General features: G+C 45.0%; 1 protein-coding gene across 3 annotated transcripts in view; it reads left to right on the top strand.

Moving 5' to 3' along the window:
- Positions 1–21,369, top strand: part of sema3d (sema domain, immunoglobulin domain (Ig), short basic domain, secreted, (semaphorin) 3D) — a 337,849-nt gene that overhangs the window by 218,932 nt on the left and 97,548 nt on the right. For all 3 annotated transcript variants that reach the window (XM_070897059.1, XM_070897058.1, XM_070897060.1), the window contains 3 exons: positions 8,792–8,906; positions 10,042–10,111; positions 19,163–19,307. In XM_070897059.1, coding sequence (XP_070753160.1) covers positions 8,792–8,906; positions 10,042–10,111; positions 19,163–19,307 — 330 coding nt within the window. The remainder of the gene's footprint in view (positions 1–8,791; positions 8,907–10,041; positions 10,112–19,162; positions 19,308–21,369) is intronic.

Genomic DNA, 21,369 nt, shown 5'->3' with positions numbered 1-21,369 from the left:
GGGACTGAGTGTAACGTAGCCAAGTTTGCTGACGATACAAAGATGGGAGGAAAAGCAATGTGTGAGGAGGACACAAAAAACCTGCAAAAGGACATAGACAGGCTAAGTGAGTGGAAAAAATTTGGCAGATGGAATATAATTTTGGAAAGTGTGAGGTTATGCACTTTGGCAGAAAAAAATCAAAGAGCAAGTTATTATTTAAATGGAGAAAAATTGCGAAATGCCGCAGTACAGCGGGACCTGGGGATACTTGTGCATGAAACACAAAAGGTTAATATGCAGGTACAGCAAGTGATCAGGAAGGCCAATGGAATTTTGGCTTTTATTGCAAAAGGGATGGAGTATAAAAGCAGAGAAGTCTTGCTACAGCTATACAGGGTATTGGTGAGGCCACACCTGGAATACTGCGTGCAGTTTTGGTTTCCTTATTTACGAAAGGATATACTTGCTTTGGAGGCAGTTCAGAGAAGGTTCACTCGGTTGATTCCAGAGATGAGGGGGATTGACATGAGGAAAGGTTGAGTAGGTTGGGCCTCTACTCATTGGAATTCAGAAAAATCAGAGGTGATCTTATCAAAATGTATAAGATTATGGCCCCAAGTTTCCACATGATTTGCTCCTGATTTTTAGGAGCAACTGGTGGAGAACGGAGTATCTTAGAAATCGGAATTCTCCACATTTAAGTTTTCTGCAGTTCTAGTCAGGTAGAACAGTTTCACTTTTGAACAGAATTTATTTTTCAAAAGGGGGCGTGTCCGGCCACTGACGCCTGATTTGAAAGTTTCCACAGTGAAAACGTACTCCAAACTAACTTAAAATGGAGCAAGTGAAGATTTTTGTACGCTTGAAAAAACTTTGTCTACACATTAAAAAATCAGGCGCAGGTTACAAATTAGGCGTCGGGAACGAGGTGGGGGGGAGGGGGGAAAGGGAAGTCATTAAATTCTACAATAAATCCTTAGTTACACTGATACAAATATTATACAAATAAATCCAACCTGAATAAAAATTTATAAGAAAAGATTAAATAAACCATGTTCCTACCTGTGTGAAAGTGCTTCAGGCAGGCCTTTCAGGCAGCGGTTTGCCGCTGGGCCCGACGGACGGCAGGGGGGAGAAAGCTGCAAGAAGCCTCAGTGCTGATCATGGAAGGGGGCAATGTGGTTTTATTAAAAAATGTTTAAAAATTGAACAGCTACAAAGAATTTGAATAGTCTCAAACAAGTGCATGTGTCCCATTTATCACAGTCTATCTTTAATTACAGAATGCACTCCCTCACACACAGAAATATCAAGAAAATTAAAATACAAGCCTTTGCAAGGGTTCAATAAACAAATTTTCACTTTTTCTGCAGCATTTTTTAAAATGGCCGAGTGCCAATGTTTCCTTCAGACTGCGCGTGGGCGAACGCTCCAACGCGCACGCGCAGGGTTGCCGGCACCAAAAAAACTCATTTAAATTGTACCCGCCCCCTCCTACTTACAAAATCGGCGCGAGTGGTAGGCTCCGCCCCCTGTGCGCCACGCCAAGCAGACATCGAGCTGCAAGGCGCTCGAGAATACCGCATTTTTTTTCAGGTGCCGTTTTCAGCGTGAAAAACGGGCGCCCAGCTCGGAGGGGCGCCTTTTTTGCCGCGTGTGGAAACTTGGGGCCTATGTGAGGGCTTGACAAGGTGGATGCAGAGAGGATGTTTCCACTGATAGGGGAGACCAGAATTAGGGGGCATGATCTTAGAATAAAAGGCCGCACATTTAAAACTGAGATGAGGACGAATTTCTTCTCCGAGGGTTGTAAATCCCTGGAATTCGCTGCCTCAGAGAGCTGTGGAAGCTGCTGGGTCATTGAATAAATTTAAGACAGAGATAGACAGTTTCTTAACTGATAAGGGCTTAAAGGAGGGGGCAGGGAAGTGGACCTGAGTCCATGATTGGATCAGCCATGATCGTATTAAATGGCGGAGCAGGCTCGAGGGGCTGTATGGCCTACTCCTGCTCCTATTTCTTATGCTTTTTAACAACTTATAATCTTTTTTTAGTGATGTTGATTGAGGGATAAATATTGGCCCCAGGATACTGGGGACAACCCCCCTGCTGGTCATTGAAATAGTGCCATGGGATCTGTTACGTCCACCTGAGAGAGCAAATAGGGCCTCGGTTTAAATTCTCATCCAAAAGACCGCAGCACTGCACTGGAGTGTCGGCCTAGATTTTTGTGCTCAAGTCTCTGGAGTGGGACTTGAACCCACGACTTCTGATTCACAGTGATACAATAGTGCCTTTGGAAAGGGATCATTTACCACCATCCTGAAATTGTTTGCTATCTCCTTCTGCTTCCTGGGGGTGGGACACAATCCATTGGAAAGATAAACCTGCCCATCTTCCTGTCACATTGGGCCAACTTGCCTCTTGTTGCAGTGTTGCTTGCTTTTCAGTGTGCTGCATTTGATTAATTTATCGAAGATCAATAAGAAAGTTTTTGGTTTTCCTGAGTTAATTGCAGTGCGTGTCTTCGGCCACATGCCAATTGTGCAAGATTGCCTTTCTCGAGGGACCCCCTTAATTAGCCATTAACGAACTGCAAAGTGGAGGCTTATTGTCAGCGACAGATTTAACGAGAGGTGAGGTGCAGAGTCCCTGCTGAGCAAAGCAGGTTATAGGCAGCATTAAATAGACTTACTGTTCTTGTGTTCATTTTAAATGCATTTTCAGAGACATTTTCTATTGCTGCCAATGATTCTCCTCATACTATCATCTCTGATACTGAACACTGGAAGAATGTTCCTCTGGTTACTGAGGTCTTGCAGTAATTCTCGTTCGGGTAAAATCTAATCTGAACTACAATTCCCAAATGAGCCAATTTGGGCGTTTTAGAGATTTTGCGACAAATATTCAAATTGCGTGCATTTTTGCATCATTTTGGATTTAGGATGGCAGGAAATGAGAATGATTTCAACTTCAGCAGAAGCACAGGATTGTTGTCCTTGGAGCAAAGAAGGTTGAGGGGAGATTTGATAGCGGTGTACAAGATTATGACTGGTTTGGATACGGTAGACAGAAAATGTCTGTTCCCATTAGCTGAAGGTACAAGGACTAGGGGACACAGATTTAAGATTTTGGGCCAGACATACAGGGGGGATGTGAGGAAGAACATTTTACGCAGCGAAGGGTAATGACCTGGAACTCGCTGCTGACGAGGGTGTGGAAGCGGAGATGATCAATGCTTTCAAAAGGGAATTGGATGGGCACGTGAGGGAAATAAACCTGCAGGGCTCCGGGGATAGAGCGGGGGAATGGGACTGACTGGATTGCTGTACAGAGAGCTGGCATGGACTCGATGGGCCGAATGGCGGCCTCCTGTGCTGTAATGACTGAGTCCAGTAGCATAGTAGTTAGGTTACTGGACTGTAATCCAGAGGACTGGAGTAATGATCCAGAGACATGAGTTCAAATCCCACCGCGGCAGCTGGTGAATTTAAATTCAAAACAATTTAAATCAATCTGGAATTTAAAGAGGAAAGGAAGTGGCTCACCCAATAAATGCTGGCCTTGCCGCCGATGCCCACATCCTATCAATGAGTAAAAAATAACCAGCCTATCCAATAATTTCTCAAACAAAAAGGTTAATAAATTTTAGGGATGGAAAACTATATTGGGCCCTTTATTTTTAGCAATCAGGAACTGTCCCTCAGGAGATGAATCAAATCCATGGTAGGGTAGAGTGTTGGTTCTCTGGGGGTTGGCGATCTTGATGTCCTGAATGGGGTTTGCCTTTTTATGTCCCTTACCATGCTCTTCCTGTGCATGTAATGTGTCCGAGGAGATTGAAGCTTCCTTCAGATGGACTTCAATCAATTCGTTAGCCTTTCCACTTCACTCCAGCTGGGAAAGTTCCCTTGTGTATAGACCATAGCTCCATCTGCAGGTTCACGTACAGTCTGTTACGATCTCTCTCTTCCCTCCACTCCTCATGACCTGCGATATCGAGACCAACTCGAGGGGGAGCTGCATTTCCATCAGCATTTCATCTGGGAATTGTCGCACATCTTTCCCAAGAAAACAAAGTGATTATTCCAAGTTCCTTGGTATGAATGTGTGTGTGTGGCGGTCACAGCCTTAGTTTCTCCAGCACACTAATTATTGGCTCGATTCGTCTGTAATCAACCATTTTATTATATGACTATTCATCGCACTTGCCAGAGCTTTAGGAGGTGATTTTAATCCCTAAAAACAGGTGGATTGGAGACGGGTAAGATGTAAAAAAATGCTTAAGCTCTCAAACCTGACCCCAGCGCGCCTCCACCCGCCCAGTTCTGGGTTTAACGGAGATATGGTCGGGCAGGCATCCCGATCCCAGGAGGCGGGTTGGCCATTAAATCTGATTTAACCTGCTTTGCAGGTTTAACCCTTGCCGGCCGGACTTCCCAGTTCTCAGGAAACCTGGTAACAGAAGGGAGGTTAGGACACCTTTGGGGAAAAGGGTAAGTGCTCTTACAGCACTGCTCGTGGGCCAGGAGGAGCAGGAGTTCCTTCTGCACAGGCCACCAAGCTACCTTGGGCGGTGATATAAGTGGGGGCAGGGGCATTGGGAACAGCCAGTTATGGGGGGGGGGGGGCATTGGGAATGGGCGGTGATAGAGGGGGGCATTGGGAATGGGCGGTGATAGAGGGGGGGCATTGGGAATGGGCAATGATAGAGGGGGGCATTGGGAATGGGCGATGATAGAGGGGGGCATTAGGAATGGGCGATGATAGAGGGGGGGCATTGGGAATGGGCGGTGATAGAGGGGGGCATTGGGAATGGGCGGTGATAGAGGGGGGGCATTGGGAATGGGCGGTGATAGAGGGGGGGCATTGGGAATGGGCGGTGATAGAGGGGGGGCATTGGGAATGGGCGGTGATAGAGGGGGGGCATTGGGACCGAGCAGTGTTGGGGGGGCGGGGGGAGCATTGGGACCAAGTGGCGTTAGGGGGGGGGGTGGAGCATTGGAACCGAGCGGTGATAGATGGGAGCATTGGGAACGGGTGGGATGCTGGGCGAATGTTGGTCATGCATAGGGTGGGTGAGTGGGAGCACCCAGATGTCTGATGGTGGGGATGTCTTGCCCCTGGAAGGACAGGCAGATCCCGGGGAAGGCCTTCAATAAAATGAAACATTTAAATAAACTCAGGCCCTTAAACAAACTGAAATTTGAAGCGGTTTTGATTGAAATAGTAAAACTGAGCCTTGCTGGAGTGTGCAGGAGCAGCAGTGACACCTCGTTATGGTGAAATCCTGACCCGGGAAGTAATGTGAGAAACACAATGTGTGTGTTAGGAGCAAGACCTTAAATATATCATAGAGATTGATATATAAAAAAGAAAGATTTGCATTTATATTGTGCCTTTCATGACCTCAGGATGTCCCAAAGTGCTTTACAGTCAATGAAGTACTTTTGAAGTGTAGTCACTGTATATAAGTTAATAATCAACATAACAGAGGGGGGGATCAAGGGGTATTGGGAAAAAGCAGGAATGGGGTACTGAAGTTGCATGTTCAGCCATGAACTCATTGAATGGTGGTGCAGGCTCGAAGGGCCGAATGGCCTACTCCTGCACCTATTTTCTATGTTCCTATGTTTCTAGAACAGATTATCTGGTCATTATCACATTGCTGTTTGTGGGAGCTTGCTGTGCACAAATTGGCTGCCGTGTTTCCCACATTACAACAGTGACTACACTCCAAAAAGTACTTCATTGGCTGTAAAGTGCTTTGGGATGTCCGGTGGCCGTGAAAGGCGCTATATAAATGCAAGTCTTGCTTTCTCGTTCTCTCTCTCCCATGGCATTTCTCATGCGCTGAGGATCAGGTCAGGCTTAATGATTGACACATTCAATTCTTTGTGTTTTCCTTTTTCATGATAATGTTAAAGTGGCGCAGAGAGGGATTTCACGTGAATGCATTAACGAGTGCATGTTCAAAGAAAAATAAACCCCTGAGATGGGGGTTTCTCAGATGGTTCAACTTAATAACATGGAATTGAATACAACGATCGGTTCTTGCATCACACCTTCGAGCACTCCTCAGTGTCGAGTATTTCTGTTTCAGAAAAGCAGTAGTTTAAAGACATGAATCATCTTGGCTTCAATATTAGTTGAGCGACCTTCTGGGTCACAAAACGCCTTTGTCCAATGCCAGCCGTGGGTGCTGTCAGCATAACAGTCAGGCTATAAGAGCAAGCGGCCGTTGAATGGACGGCGTTGGAGACTTCAGAATGTAGCACTGGTCGATTTCACAGCAGGGTAAGGCTCCTGATTAGCATCGATCAGAATGGATATCAGTCACAGCTGGACTCAACAGGGGAAGCATTGCTGGAGCCAGCGGCTGATGTTCCCTCGTGAATTTGAGTCCTGAAACGCCAAGTCTTTAGGGGCCTGCAAGGAAAAACCTTCAAGCTGCAAGGCAGGAGGCTGCAAATAAAAAGCAATTTTCTCCTATTGAATTGTGAAGAGAACATTATTGGATAAATTTAGCGAGGTTGTGTGTTTGATGGTACTTCAATTTGAGAATGAGAATTCAAGGCGTTTCCCTTAAACCCAGTAAGTCCTGTATCAATGTAGCAATTGAGTTACTGGGTCAAACTTGGCCAAGGTGCTGAATGTAATGCCATTGAAAACCCGTACTAAATCTTAGTGCTTTGAATGAATCATGCAATGCTGGATCATTATAGAAACACCCCAACACCAGCCACCATTCCCCAGTTAATCATCCTAGAATGCTGCAGTCCTTCACACACCTTATAGGATTTAACATAAGGACTGAATCGGAAATCATTGCCTTGTGAACTGTAACAGGTGATCAACATTTGGCGGCAAATAAAGGGTTAATTTAGCGTGCAGCAAAATATTTTGAGGAAAGGAATATTCAGCCTAATTGTTTTTAGGAGCTTGTTTTATGAATGAGGAATGTGAACTGCCAAGACAGTGCATGTGTTGGCGTTCTCCCGAAGGTAATTAACCATTGCCCTCGCCAGACATTTACAACAAAAGTGTTCAGTGAATCACTGGTTTCTGGTGAGGTCAGAGGTTAATGAACGAAACATTAATAATATGAAACTCTTGTCTATTAATGTAATCCTTTAATCCCTTTGAGGACAGAGTGTCTCTTAGAAAATATAAATATTGTGAAAGTTCTATCAAATTATGACTCGGGGTATGGCTCCGGGAGCTTGCCTTTGCGGAACATTGAGCAGGATTATATCGGTTTAACAAACTGTGAAGTTTGGGTGCCAAAGTTTTGGATGCCAATTCTGTTCCCATTACACACAGTGAGTCTTCTCGGCCACAACCTAATAAAGCATAGCCAGGCAAAGAGCACGTCATTCCTCAATAATTGCCCTGTTTACACTGACAATGGGGGCTCATGATCAAGCTTTGGGGGCAAGCCAATTACAATGTCAGCCAGAGGCTTACAAAATGGGTCGTGTTTTGATTTACGTTTAAACTTGGAGGGCAGTCCAACCAAACAGACTGGATCACGGCTTATGGGGAAAACCCTGTAAAGTAAAGGGCCTTCTCTAATGCCATCCTGTGCACCAGGGAGAGAGGAGCTGTGGTGGGTGGGGAGGGGGTCAGTAGGAACATGTGTAGGTGTGTGTGTGTGTACCAGGCCCAAGCTGCAGAGCCTAGTCTCCAATCGTCTCTGGTCCCCTTGCCATTGGACCAAGACTTAGCTCTGTCGAGCCCATGTGGTGGCTGGTGTGCAACGGCCACCCCACGTTAAAAGAATTCACACACAGGCATCTTCCACCCTTTAACATAAAGTTGAGGACCTGGAACGTCAGGGCCCTCATGGACAACCCCTTGTGCACCAGTGCCCTCCCTGGGACAGGGTTCCACTAATTGCTGCAGGTGGCAAAACTGGTGCCGTACCCTCGGGTCGGGTCCCTTATTTTAGGTTTGGTTGTAGACCTCTGAGCCCTTGGATTACCCGTAAGACCAACACACTCTCTGTTGCATGCCTATCAACAGGAAAGATCCCAGTTAGACTGACAACTTTGTCGTAACTTTGGCAATGATTTAAGGATTAATGTTTGTGATTTTTTGAGTCACATGCAGTTGCTCCATTGTTCCTGAACTATTCCACTGCATAAATTGGCTCTAAGGCAGAACTGGTTCTATCCCACTCCGTAATGGAGTGTTGGAGAGATAGTCGCAATAAAACTACAGCGAAAAGCTGCGGATGCTGGAAATCTGGTAAAAAGCAGACAATACTGGAAACACTCAGCGGGTCTGGCAGTGTTCGTGATGTTTGCAATGGCTCACTCCCTTGCATTTGGCAGCAGCCGGTTCACCAGCAACATTGGCCAATCCTCAGAATCAGTTCATCAGGCCGAGCGCCAACTCTCTTGGCCATGGAAAGGGCTGAGTGAAAACCGATAGTGATAGCATTCATTTTCAGGGAACTGTTTCCCTTCACTGAGGGGGGGTGAATCTTTGGAATTCTCTACTCCTGAGGGCTGTGGATGCTCAGTCGTCAAGTATTATCAAGACAGAGGTCTATAAATTTTTGTGAAGAAAGTGAATCAAGGGATGTGGGGATAATGCGGGAAGGTGGAGTCGAGGTAAAAGATCAGCCATGATATTGAATGGTCGACTCCTGCTCTTATTTCTTATGTTCTTGTGTATAATTCCAAACTGCAATAGATCTGCACCCGCGGATAATTATGTGGTGACCTCATCTGGGACAAATTTGGTAAAACCCTAGACCAAGCTCTTTGTGAATTGATATTCTGACAAGCCTCTTTAATTACAGAATGATGCTGGAGGACAGCGTAGCCTGATCAACAGGTGGACTACGTTCCTTAAAGCCCGCCTGGTGTGCTCGGTCCCGGGGCCCGATGGCGTGGATACCTACTTTGATGAACTTCGTAAGTAAAATTTCCACATTAGGACTTCATTCGTTTTGCTCTTTTGCAAATAGTACAGAAACAGTAATCAGGGACGTTCTTAAAACCCATTGATTGCTCAAACCACTTTGTTAAAGTAGCTTCAGAAAGGACTGCATGTGCAGATTTGAGCCTCAGCATAGCTACACAGAGCGGATTACAGGAGCAATGTTTATAATTGACTTTTCTAATTAGTAAAATTATTAGTATTGCGATTTTTCCAGCCAACAGTCTCTCAATTCAAGCACAGCTACAGTCCCGATACCCTCTCGGGGCTGCCATTGTCGATGGGCAAACAGTCTGCAAGCCTGCTCCTGCCCTCCCCTCCATCGCTAGCCTGCCCTTGGGGTGACGAAAGATGTGATAGGCTCATTGTTGTGCTGATCTCGCTGGGGTCGGAATCCGCCGGGTTACAACATCAATAAATCCAGCTGAAAACCTTTCCAAAACCGGAGAGGAGACAGGAATCTGGGCAGAGGGGAGAGTTCAGCAATCCTGGAATGCTCCGTGAATTATGGTCTTGGTGTCAATCTTAAAAAATAATCATCACCCATATTACTCCTCCCGAAAAGTGTGTCACTTGAATTATTGTAGAAATAGCTGGCAAGCTGCCCTGATTGGACTGAATACATTCTCCTGTATTAATATATTTGACATAATTCTAAGAGGCCAACATCCAATGGCATGGCAACATCCCTTCAGCCTTTATTTGTTGGTCTCCCCTTTCTCTGTCTGCCTGGGTCTCCAGATAGGTGATCACCTTCGAGCAGGGATCTGAGAAGTCACACCAGCCTCTTTGTGAGAGGGGCTGCGGGCATGTGAGAGAATTGCCTTCCTCTCGCTCGCTGATTATCACATCCCTCGCTGTAGCGTTGGGCAAACTAGCCAAAGATTGGCATCTCACAATCAGAGCAGGGAAGACCAGAGGGGTCTGACTCAACGGGTTGCTTCAATATAAGGCACAATGGGACAACAATGATCATACATTGATTTGAAAACAAATATGGTAATAGATTGACAGAAATGTGCTCAAAAGAAATGGATGAGTGAGAGAGAAAGTAACACATTTCTGGTTTTCAAATGATTAATTTTAATAACTTTGTTATTCTTTGCAAAGAGGATGTGTTTCTGCTCCATACGAGAGATCAAAGGAATCCTGTGGTTTATGGAGTCTTCACTACGACAAGGTAAATGTTAACCAACGCCACATGGACAGTATGTGTGGTCTGGATAAATGGAATGATCTAGGATTTCTACTTTTATGTATCTGCATTGACGATTAAAGGAAAGTTTTAGTTTGACACAAGTGGCATTGATTCTTCTAATGTCAATCTCCCTTATAGTCACCATAGAAACATAGAAACATAGAAAATAGGTGGAGGAGTAGGCCATTCGGCCCTTCGAGCCTGCACCGTCATTCAATAAGATCATGGCTGATCATTCACCTCAGTACCCCTTTCCTACTTTCTCTCCATGCCCCTTGATCACTTTAGCCCTAAGAGCCAGATCTAACTCCCTCTTGAATATATTCAATGATCTGGTATCAGCAACTCTCTGCGGCAGGGAATTCCACAGGTTAACAATTCTCTGAGTGAAGAAGTTTCTCCTCATAGAAACATAGAAACATAGAAAATAGGTGCAGGAGTAGGCCATTCAGCCCTTCTAGCCTGCACCGCCATTCAATGAGTTCATGGCTGAACATGGCTCATCTCAGTCTTAAATGGCCTACCCCTTATCCTAAGACTATGTCCTCTGGTTCTGGATTTCCCCATCATCGGGAACATTCTTCCTGCATCTAACATGTCCAGGCCCGTCAGAATCTTGTAAGTTTCTATGAGATACCCTCTCATCCTTCTAAACTCCAATCTATAAAGTCCCAGTCGATCCAGTCTCTCCTCATATGTCAGTCCTGCTATCCCAGGAATCAGTCTGGTGAACCTTCTCTGCACTAGATCAATAGCAAGAACGTCCTTCCTCAGATTAGGAGACTAAAACTGAACACAATATTCCAGGTGAGGCTTCACCAAGGTCCTGTACAACTGCAGTAAGACCTCCCTGCTCCTATACTCAAATCCCCTAGCTATGAAGGCCGACATACCATTTGCCTTCTTCACCGCCTACTGTACCTGTATGCCAGCTTTCAATGACAGATGTACCATGACACCCAGGTCTCGTTGCACCTCCCCTTTTCCTAATCTGCCGCCATTCAGATACTATTCTGCCTTCATGTTTTTGCCACCAAAGTGGATAACCTCACATTTATACACATTATACTGCATCTGCCATGAATTTGCCCACTCACCTAACCTGTCTAAGTCACCCTGCAGCCTTTTAGCATCCACCTCACAGCTCACACCGTCGCCCAATTTAGTGTCATCTGCAAACTTGAGATATTTCACTCAATTCCTTCTTCTAAATCATTAACATATATTGTAAAGAGCTGGGGTCCCAGCATGGAGCCCTGCAGTACTCCACTAGTCACTGCCTGCCACTCTGAAAAGGATCCATTTATCCCGACTCTGCTTCCTTCCAAGTTATGAAAGGTTTTGAGAGGGTAAATAGTGAAAGATTGTTTCCATTGGATGGCGAATTGTATCAAGGGTTGTAGACCCAGGATTAGAAACATAGAAGTTTTACAGCGCAGAAGGAGGCTATTTCAGCCCATCGTGTCCGCGCCCTCGGTCAGCAGCCCTGAAGGTTACACATGAACCTATGAACAATGAACAATGGCGGAAAGGTAAAGAGCACCCGGCCCAACCAGTCCGCCCCACACAACTGCGATACCCCTTGCACCGAAACATTTTACACTCCACCACAACCGGAGCCATGTGATCTCCTGGGAGAGGCAAAAAAACAGATAAAAACCCAGGCCAATTGGGGAAGAAAATCTGGGAAAATTCCTCTCTGACCCATCCAGGCGATTGAAACTAGTCCAGGAGATCACCCTGGCCATATTCGATACCCTGCAGTACTTACCATTATATCACTAGCGAAACACAAGGCAAGTTCAAAAATAAATGTTCACGCAGTGTTAGTAGAACCATAGAATATTTTACTACAAGTGAAACTTAACTTCATTTAAAACACAATTCGTAAAGTATTTTAAAAGGAATAATATAAAAGGCTACTGGGAAATGCAGGGAAATGGGATTATACAGCTCTAGTTTAAATGCTGGTACAGGCTTTGGTGAGATGGACAAACAGCTGCCATCTGTGCTGTAATTTATACACTTCAGACTACAATCATAGAATCATCGAAATTTACAGCATGGAAGGAGGCCATTCGGCCCATCTTGTCCGCGCCGGCCGACCAAGAGCTACCCAACCTGATCCCACTTTCCAGCTCTGGGTCCATAGCCCTGTAGGTTACACAAGAACATAAGAATATAAGAATTAGCAACAGGAGTAGGCCATCTAGCCCCTTGAGCCTGCTCCGCCATTCAACAAGATCATGGCTGATCTGGCCGTGGACTCAGCTCCACTTACCCGCCCGCTCCCCATAACCCTTAATTCCCTTATTGGTTAAAAATCTATCTATCTGTGATTTGAATACATTCAATGAGCTAGCCTCAACTGCTTCCTTGGGCAGAGAATTCCACAGATTCACAACCCTCTAGGAGAAGAAATTCCTTCTCAACTCGGTTTAATTGGCTCCCCTGTATTTTGAGGCTGTGCCCTCTAGTTCTAGTCTCTCCCTTTCATTATTTTAAATGTTTCTATAAGATCACCTCTCATCCTTCTGAACTCCAACGAGTAAAGACCCAGTCTACTCAATCTATCATCATAAGGTAACCCCCTCATCTCCAGAATCAGCCTAGTGAATCGTCTCTGTACCCCCTCCAAAGCCAGTATATCCTTCCTTAAGTAAGCTGACCAAAACTGCACGCAGTACTCCAGGTGTGGCCTCACCAATACCCTGTACAGTTGCAGCAGGACCTCCCTGCTTTTGTACTCCATCCCTCTCGCAATGAAGGCCAACATTCCATTCGCCTTCCTGATTACCTGCTGCACCTGCAAACTAACTTTTTGGGATTCATGCACAAGGACCCCCAGGTCCCTCTGCACCTCAGCATGTTGTAATTTCTCCCCATTCAAATAATATTCCCTTTTACTGTTTTTTTTTTCCAAAGGTGGATGACCTCACTCTTTCCGACATTGTATTCTATCTGCCAAACCTTAGCCCATTCGCTTAACCTATCTAAATTTCTTTGCAGCCTTTCTGTGTCCTCTACATAACCCGCTTTCCCACTAATCTTTGTGACATCTGCAAATGTTGTTACACTACACTCTGTCCCCTCTTCCAGGTCATCTATGTATATTGTAAACAGTTGTGGTCCCAGCACCGATCCCTGTGGCACACCACTAACCACCGATTTCCAACCCGAAAAGGACCCATTTATCCCGACTCTCTGCTTTCTGTTCGCCAGCCAATTCTCTATCCATGCTAATACATTTCCTCTGACTCTGCGTACCTTTATCTTCTGCAGTAACCTTTTGTGTGGCACCTTATCGAATACCTTTTGGAAATCTAAATACACCACATCCATTGGTACACCTCTATCCACCATGCTCGTTATATCCTCAAAGAATTCCAGTAAATTAGTTAAACATGATTTCCCCTTCATGAATCCATGTTGCTTCTGCTTGATTGCACTATTCCTATCTAGATGTCCCGCTATTTCTTCCTTAATGATAGCTTCAAGCATTTTCCCCACTACAGATGTTAAACTAACCGGCCTATAGTTACCTGCCTTTTATCTGCCCCCTTTTTTAAACTGAGGTGTTACATTAGCTGCTTTCCAATCCGCTGGTACCTCCCCAGAGTCCAGAGAATTTTGGTAGATTATAACGAATGCATCTGCTATAACTTCCGCCATCTCTTTTAATACCCTGGGATGCATTTCATCAGGAGCAGGGGACTTGTCTACCTTGAGTCCCATTAGCATGTCCAGCACTACCTCCCTAGTGATAGTGATTGTCTCAAGGTCCTCCCTTCCCACATTCCCGTGACCAGCAATTTTTGGCATGGTTTTTGTGTCTTCCACTGTGAAGACCGAAGCAAAATAATTGTTTAAGGTCTCAGCCATTTCCACATTTCTCATTATTAAATCCCCCTTCTCATCTTCTAAGGGACCAACATTTACTTTAGTCACTCTCTTCCGTTTTACATATCGGTAAAAGCTTTTACTATCTGTTTTTATGTTTTGCGCAAGTTTACTTTCGTAATCTATCTTTCCTTTCTTTATTGATTTCTTAGTCATTCTTTGCTGTCGTTTAAAATGTTCCCAATCTTCTAGTTTCCCACTAACCTTGGCCACCTTATACGCATTGGTTTTTAATTTGATACTCTCCTTTATTTCCTTGGTTATCCATGGCTGGTTATCCCTTCTCATACCGTCCTTCTTTTTCACTGGAATATATTTTTGTTGAGCACTATGAAAGAGCTCCTTAAAAGTCCTCCACTGTTCCTCAATTGTGCCACCGTTTAGTCTGTGTTCCCATTGTACTTTAGCTAACTCTGCCCTCATCCCACTGTAGTCCCCTTTGTTTAAGCATAGTACGCTCGTTTGAGACACTACTTCCTCACCCTCGATCTGTATTACAAATTCAACTATACTGTGATCACTCATTCCGAGAGGATCTTTTACTCGGAGAACGTTTATTATTCCTGTCTCATTACACAGGACCAGATCTAAGATAGCTTGCTCCCTTGTAGGTTCTGTAACATACTGTTCTAAGAAACAATCCCGTATACATTCTATGAATTCCTCCTCCAGGCTACCCCATGCGATTTGATTTGACCAATCGATATGCAGGTTAAAATCCCCCATGATTACTGCCATTCCTTTTACTGCATATCCAAGTAGTTTTTAAATGCGATGAGGGTTTCTGCCTCTACCACCCTTTCAGGCCGTGAGTTCCAGACCCCCACCACCCTCTGGGTGAAAAATGTTCTCCTCAACTGCTCTCTCATACTTCGACCAATTAATTTAAATCCATGCCCCCTGGTTATTGACCCCTCTGCTAAGGGAAATAGGTCCTTCCTATTACTAGTGACTCATATGGCTGTATTCTGAAGCTCTGTGGTGTGTGATGATTGTCGGCTGTTTTGTGAGAGAATATTGCTGGGCAAGGTTCCTGTGTGAACATTGAGGCAGAGCAGGGTCTAGTTCGATTGTGTCATTCTCGACAATTCCAACAGCCTATCGACTCTGGATCGGTTCCTAGGGACTGGAGGGCAGCTAATGTAACCACACTTTTTAAAAAATGAGGGAGAGAAAACAGGGAATTATAGACCGGTTAGCCTGACATCGGTAGTGGGGAAAATGTTGGAATCAATTATTAAAGATGTAATAGCGCATTTGGAAAGCAGTGACAGAATCGGTAAGTCAGCATGGATTTATGAAAGGGAAATCATGCTTGACAAATCTTCTAGAATTTTTTGAGGATGTAACGAGTAGAGTGGATAAGGGAGAACCAGTGGATGTGGTGTATTTAGACTTTCAAAAGGCTTTTGATAAGGTCCCACACAAGAGATTAGTATGCAAAATTAAAGCACATGTTATTGGGGGTAATGTACTGACGTGGATAGAGAACTGGTTGGCAGACAGGAAGCAAAGAATAGGAATAAATGGGTCCTTTTCAGAATGGCAGGCAGTGATTAGTGGGGTACAGTGCTGGGATCCCAGCTATTTACAATATACATTAATGATTTAGACGAAGGAATTGAATGTAATATCTCCAAGTTTGCAGATGATACTTAGCTGGATGGCAGTGTGAGCTGTGAGGAGGATGCTAAGAGGCTGCAGGGTGACTTGGACAGGTTAGGTGAGTGGGCAAATGCATGGCAGATGCAGTATAATGTGGATAAATGTGAGGTTATCCACTTTGGTGGTTAAAAACAGGAAGGCAGAATATTATCTGAATGGTGACAGATTAGGAAAAGGGGAGGTACATTAAGACCTGGGTGTCATGGTACATCAGTCATTGAAAGTTGGCATATAGGTACAGCAGGCAGTGAAGAAGGCAAATGGCATGTTGGCCTTCATAGTGAGAGGATTCAAGTGTAGGAGCAGGGAGGCCTTACTACAGTTGTACAGGGCTTTGGTGAGGCCACACCTGCAATATTGTGTACAGTTTTGGTCTCCTAATCTGAGAAAGGACATTCTTGCTCTTGAGGGAGTGCAGCAGACTGATTCCTGGGATGACAGGACTGACATATGAAGAAAGACTGGATCGACTAGGCTTATATTCACTGGAATTTAGAAGAATGAGAGGGGATCTCATAGAAACATATAAAATTCTGATGGGATTGGACAGGTTCGATGCAGGAAGAATGTTCCCGATGTTGGGGAAGTCCAGAACCAGGGATCACAGTCTAAGGATAAGGTGTAGGCCATTTTGGACCGAGATGAGGAGAAACTTCTTCACTGAGAGTTGTGAGCATGTGGAATTCTCTACCGCAGAGAGTTGTTGAGGCCAGTTCGTTCGATATATTCAAAAGGGAGTTAGATGTGGCTCTTACAGCTAAAGAGACTGAGGGATATGGAGAGAAAGCAGGAATGGGATACTGAAGTGCATGATCAGCCATGATCATATTGAATGGTGGTGCAGGCTCAAAGGGCCGAATGGCCCGCTCCTGCACCTATTTTCTATGTTTCTATCAAACAGCTTCATAACATTCATAGTCTGGACACAGGAATAAGGGGTCGTGGGGAATGGTACCCTGAGAGTGCGACCACAGCCCAGCTCGAGTCAGAGCCTTCGGGGGAGGTGGGAACAACACTGGGAGAAAAGAAAAAGTGAAATGGAAAGTGTGATTGGAATAGGTCACTCAATATCCTGATCCAAAAATGCAAGTGGGATTCCTGTAATAATGGGAGAGGCATTGTGTTCAGAGTATTTACAAACGCACAAACTGAACAGTAGTGTAGATGTTCACTTTGATACAGTGTGCCCTTCATAGAAACATATTAATTATTTTAGGGATTGAAACTGTCAAAAAGAAAGGTTTTTATTTTGTTCAACTTATCACAAAATATTGTAAAGTAGGAAAATTGACTCAGTGAGTTTATTTTCACTGCAAGGTATCATTTTGTTAAGTTTGGCGAATTGTCAGTGATGTTTTTCTTGAATGGTTGCTGTAGTGTGTGCTCGAGGGTTAATATTTGGGATTATGTGTTGGAGAGGGTTTTGCACGCAGCGTTCTATCCTCTGGGTCTCCAGCCCACACATTGAGATGAAAGTCACTGTTTCTCTCAACCATCTGTCGGAGTTTGGGAGAAATTCCACCGCGCAAAGCTGCCCGCAACTCGTTGCCAATTGCCGCAAACTTGTGTCCCAGCCTCCCTCACTGACTCACCGCTGCCACAGGATGGGCAGGCAGGCCAGTGGGAAACCATCCCCATGCTGCAGTAATAGTTGCCCTGCCGAGGCTGACGGTTACATTGTTTTAGAGAGCAGTGTAAAGGGCACTTTGCTCAGCCCCTGACCCCTGTTGTGCCTGCCCTGGGAGTGCCTGATGCTAACACAAGGCATACGGGTGCAAATTGATGTATTGCTTTGCAGTGTGCTTTCAGCATATAGAATCAGAGAACGGTTACAGCACGGGAGGAGGCCATTCGGCCCGTCGAACCCATGCCGGCTCTCTGCAAGAGCACCTCAGCCAGCCCCACTCCCCCGCCCCTTTCCCCGTAGCCCTGCAATTATTTTTCCCTTCAGGTACTTGTCCAACTCCCTTTTGAAAGCCACGATTGAGTCTGCCTCCACCGCCCTCTCAGGCAGCACATTCCAGATCCTAACCACTCGCTGCGTAAAAACGTTTTTCCTCATGTTGCCTTTGGTTCTTTTGCCAATCGCCGTAAATCTGTGTCCTCTGGTTCTCGACCCTTCCACCAATGGGAATAGTTTCTCTCGATCTACTCTTTACAGACCCATTGAATGAGTTTAATGTGAATGCTTTAAACAATGAATTTGCATTTTCGCTTTTGAATGTGAAGATATTAATGTTTTCAAGACTGGCAATTCAATGTTCAAAATAGAGTTAGCGTTAAATAGCTCTCGCAAGCTTCTAGTAGAGCCAGTGACTAAATACATGGTTTGTGTGACCATCAGTTTCATCCATTGTTTAGGGAGCATGTAACATTTGAAATGTTGGGGAGAAAAGAGACATTGATTAGCCCACTTTTCGGGTGTGAGATAGACGAAACAGGGTCCACAATCAGGTCACACTCCGGTAACCACTTGACCCCGGAAGTGCACTTGACGTGGAATTGAATCAGGTGACTTTTCACTGCCCAGGACGCCCCCTCAAACAGGGGCAGGCTGAGTTGGTTTAAGCCAATCAGGGCCCTACGCTGGCTGCAGGACCACGATGTCAAACTGGAGAGCAATGGAGAAGAAATTGTCCGGTTCCCATTAGTGCTGGGTGAGCTGCTCCAGGATGCCCGCTTGGTGCTGCTGCTTCCGGGTTAAATGCAGATGACCCCGGTGCCTTATTGGGCACGGGCCTTGCTCGAGTACGGACCAGCGCAAGGATCGAGCACTCCGCGAACCTGCTGTCCATTTTGGGCATGAGTCCAATTTCTCACCCATTATTCCTTGACACACGAGTGTACTTTTAAAATAAAAACACAAAATGCTGGAAATACTCAACAGGTCAGGCAGCGTCTGTGGAGAGAGAAACAGAGTTAATGTTTCAGGTCGATGACCCTTCATCAGAATTGGAAACAGTTCGAGATGTAACGGTTTTAAAGCAAGTGTGGGGGCAGGGAAAGGGGGGAGGGGAGGAACCAACAAAAGGGAAAGGTCTGTGATAGGATGGGAGGCAGGAGAGATTAGAGAGACAAAGGGATGATGGTGCGAGGCAAAAGGAGATGGTAATGGGACAGGTACAGAAACAAAAGATGGGGCTAGAGGGGGTGGTAATGGAATGGCAGAATCAGCACCAGCTGCTGTCTGGAAAATTGGGGGAGGAGGTTATGGCCTGAAATTGTTGAACTCGATGTTGGGTCCAGGAGGCTGTAAAGTGCCTAAACAAAAGATGAGGTGCTGTTCCTCGAGTGTACTTTTGACACTGTTTGATATGAACCTTATTTTCATGCCATAGTACCAGGGAAGCTCCGGAAATGCCCGCCTGACTTTATCCACCAACCAAATATTATTATTTAATAAAGAAATAACACAAGACCGTAACATTGCTATTAATTTGTAAATAACTGTTTTTTCCTTTTACTCAGTTCAATCTTTAAGGGCTCCGCGGTGTGCGTGTACAGTATGGCTGACATCCGCGCAGCGTTTAACGGACCCTACGCTCACAAAGAGGGCCCCGACCATCGTTGGGTGGAGTATGATGGACGCATCCCTTACCCACGCCCTGGAACAGTAAGTACGCTCTCGAGGCAGTGTGGCGTTTACCCGCAGTGTTAATGGCAGTAAGCAGCAGTTCTGACCGTGTGTCACTGACGTGAAGGTTCTGACGTCTCGCATGGCACGAGCAGCGAGTCTCTGGGCCACGTGAGTGTCTCCATGGAGCTGCAGGAGAGGAGTGGTTAATGCACAAACTACCTCAATCTGCAGCAAACATGTGCAAACTCATCATTTTCCCTTCATTTTCAAATGGCTTTCTCGTGACGTTAATTAACATATTTTAAGAAAAGCAAGGCTTGGCTACACTTGTGGAAAATAGATGATAGTAATCTATTTTTGGTTAAATTACTTTCTTTGATTCAAGCAGACATACAGATTTGTACATCAAACCTCCCCCCTCTGCCCCAGCTCACTTCTGCCAATATTAAAGCCGAGCAGAAATCTGTCTTTGTTCAATATGAACACCGCTCCATGGCTCCCCCATCAAGGGTTGTACTTTAGTTCATTCTGCGTTGAGGCAAGCACCATCTCTTGGTCCATCTGTGAACCAGCTATCGCAAAGCAACATGCAGTATTATGGGAACTGTGGCAAAGTGGTTACCTTCCTGAACTAGTAATCCAGAAGACTGGACTAATCAGCCGTGATCTTATTGAATGGTGGAGCAGGCTTGAGGGGGCCAAATGGCCGACTCCTGCTCCTATTTCTTATGTTCTTACTGATGCAGAGACATGAGTTCAAATCCCACCACGGCAGCTGTGGAATTTAAATTCAGTTAATTAAATAAATCTGGAATTTAAACAAAAGCTAGTATCAGTAATGGTGACCATGAATCTGGTTCACTGATGCCCTTCAGGGAAGGAAATCTGTCGCCCTTACCCGGTCTGGCCGATATGTGACTCCAGACCCACAGCGATGTGGTTGACTCTTATCTGCCCTCTGAAATGGCCCAGCGAGACACTCCATTGTTCAAGGGGCAATTTGGGATGGGCAATAAATGCTGGCCTTGCTAGTGATGCCCACATCCCAGGAATGGATTTAAATGGGTGTCATTGTGTGGTGGAGCGATGTACCTCTGTATTAATGATAACTACATGATCAGTCGCTATTGGAAAAGAGCAGACTGCTTGTTCCCATAATGTATTGTAACAGAGGTGGGAACCAATTTTACTTCCCTTCGTCCCTCGTCCCTTTTCTTTTCCCATCTTCCTTCCTCTCTCATGGTGTTCTCTTTTAAAGTAGCGGAGGGAGGAATTAGATATGGATGCATTTCGTGCCTGTGCCCACATAAATACATTTTCAGTCGCATTTTTCCTTAAAGTACAGATTGCGTGCTGATAGTCAGGTCTGAAAGGACCAGCATGCTTTTGACAGATGATTTTATTTGGGGCGTATCATAACTCAGTAACTTGGCATTCAGTGTGTCCGTGAGAGGCGTGTTGCCATCATTCATGAAAGTCTGCTGTACCATGGCAAGGTTTGCTCGAGTCCCGAGGCACGGCTAATCTTTATTGACATCATTTAAATCTATTTCAGTTTGGAAAAATGTTATAATGGAAATTAAAATCACACCTGCTGTCGTGAAAAGGACTTGTGGAAGTTATTTTAGTCTCTAGGACAGGGTTGGACCTGTGAAGAATTTACGCAATGTTTAATATTGTTACAACAGCTGTTGCATCAGTGAATAACATGAGAAATATTTCTGCTTTCTATTTTTCTAATGTTTTTCTTAACGCACCCTCAAGGGTATTAAAGTCTTCAATTTTGCAGGTGATACCTTTATAGTTAGAAATGCAAGTGTTTAATGGGGTCAGAACAAGCATTGTGAGAAATGGCAGACTGGAAGAGACCTAACACTTTGAAACTTCACAATGTTTCCTCCCGCTTTCTTACTAATATTCTTTAATGTCATATTCCCTTGCACAATCTTTGTTCTCCTATTTGCCCCTCTTCAAACCTGTGATTTATGCTCAGTTCAGCGTAGGTTAGCAAACCCCGCAGTATCGCAACATAAGACCGTGCGTGTTGGCAGGTTACTCTATCCAGCATATTCGAACCTCATACTCGCCTCATCTGATA

Source organism: Pristiophorus japonicus, chromosome 13 (assembly GCF_044704955.1).
Source record: "Pristiophorus japonicus isolate sPriJap1 chromosome 13, sPriJap1.hap1, whole genome shotgun sequence".
Classification (NCBI taxonomy): Eukaryota; Metazoa; Chordata; class Chondrichthyes; family Pristiophoridae; genus Pristiophorus; species Pristiophorus japonicus.
This window is presented reverse-complemented; position numbering and strand designations above follow the sequence as displayed.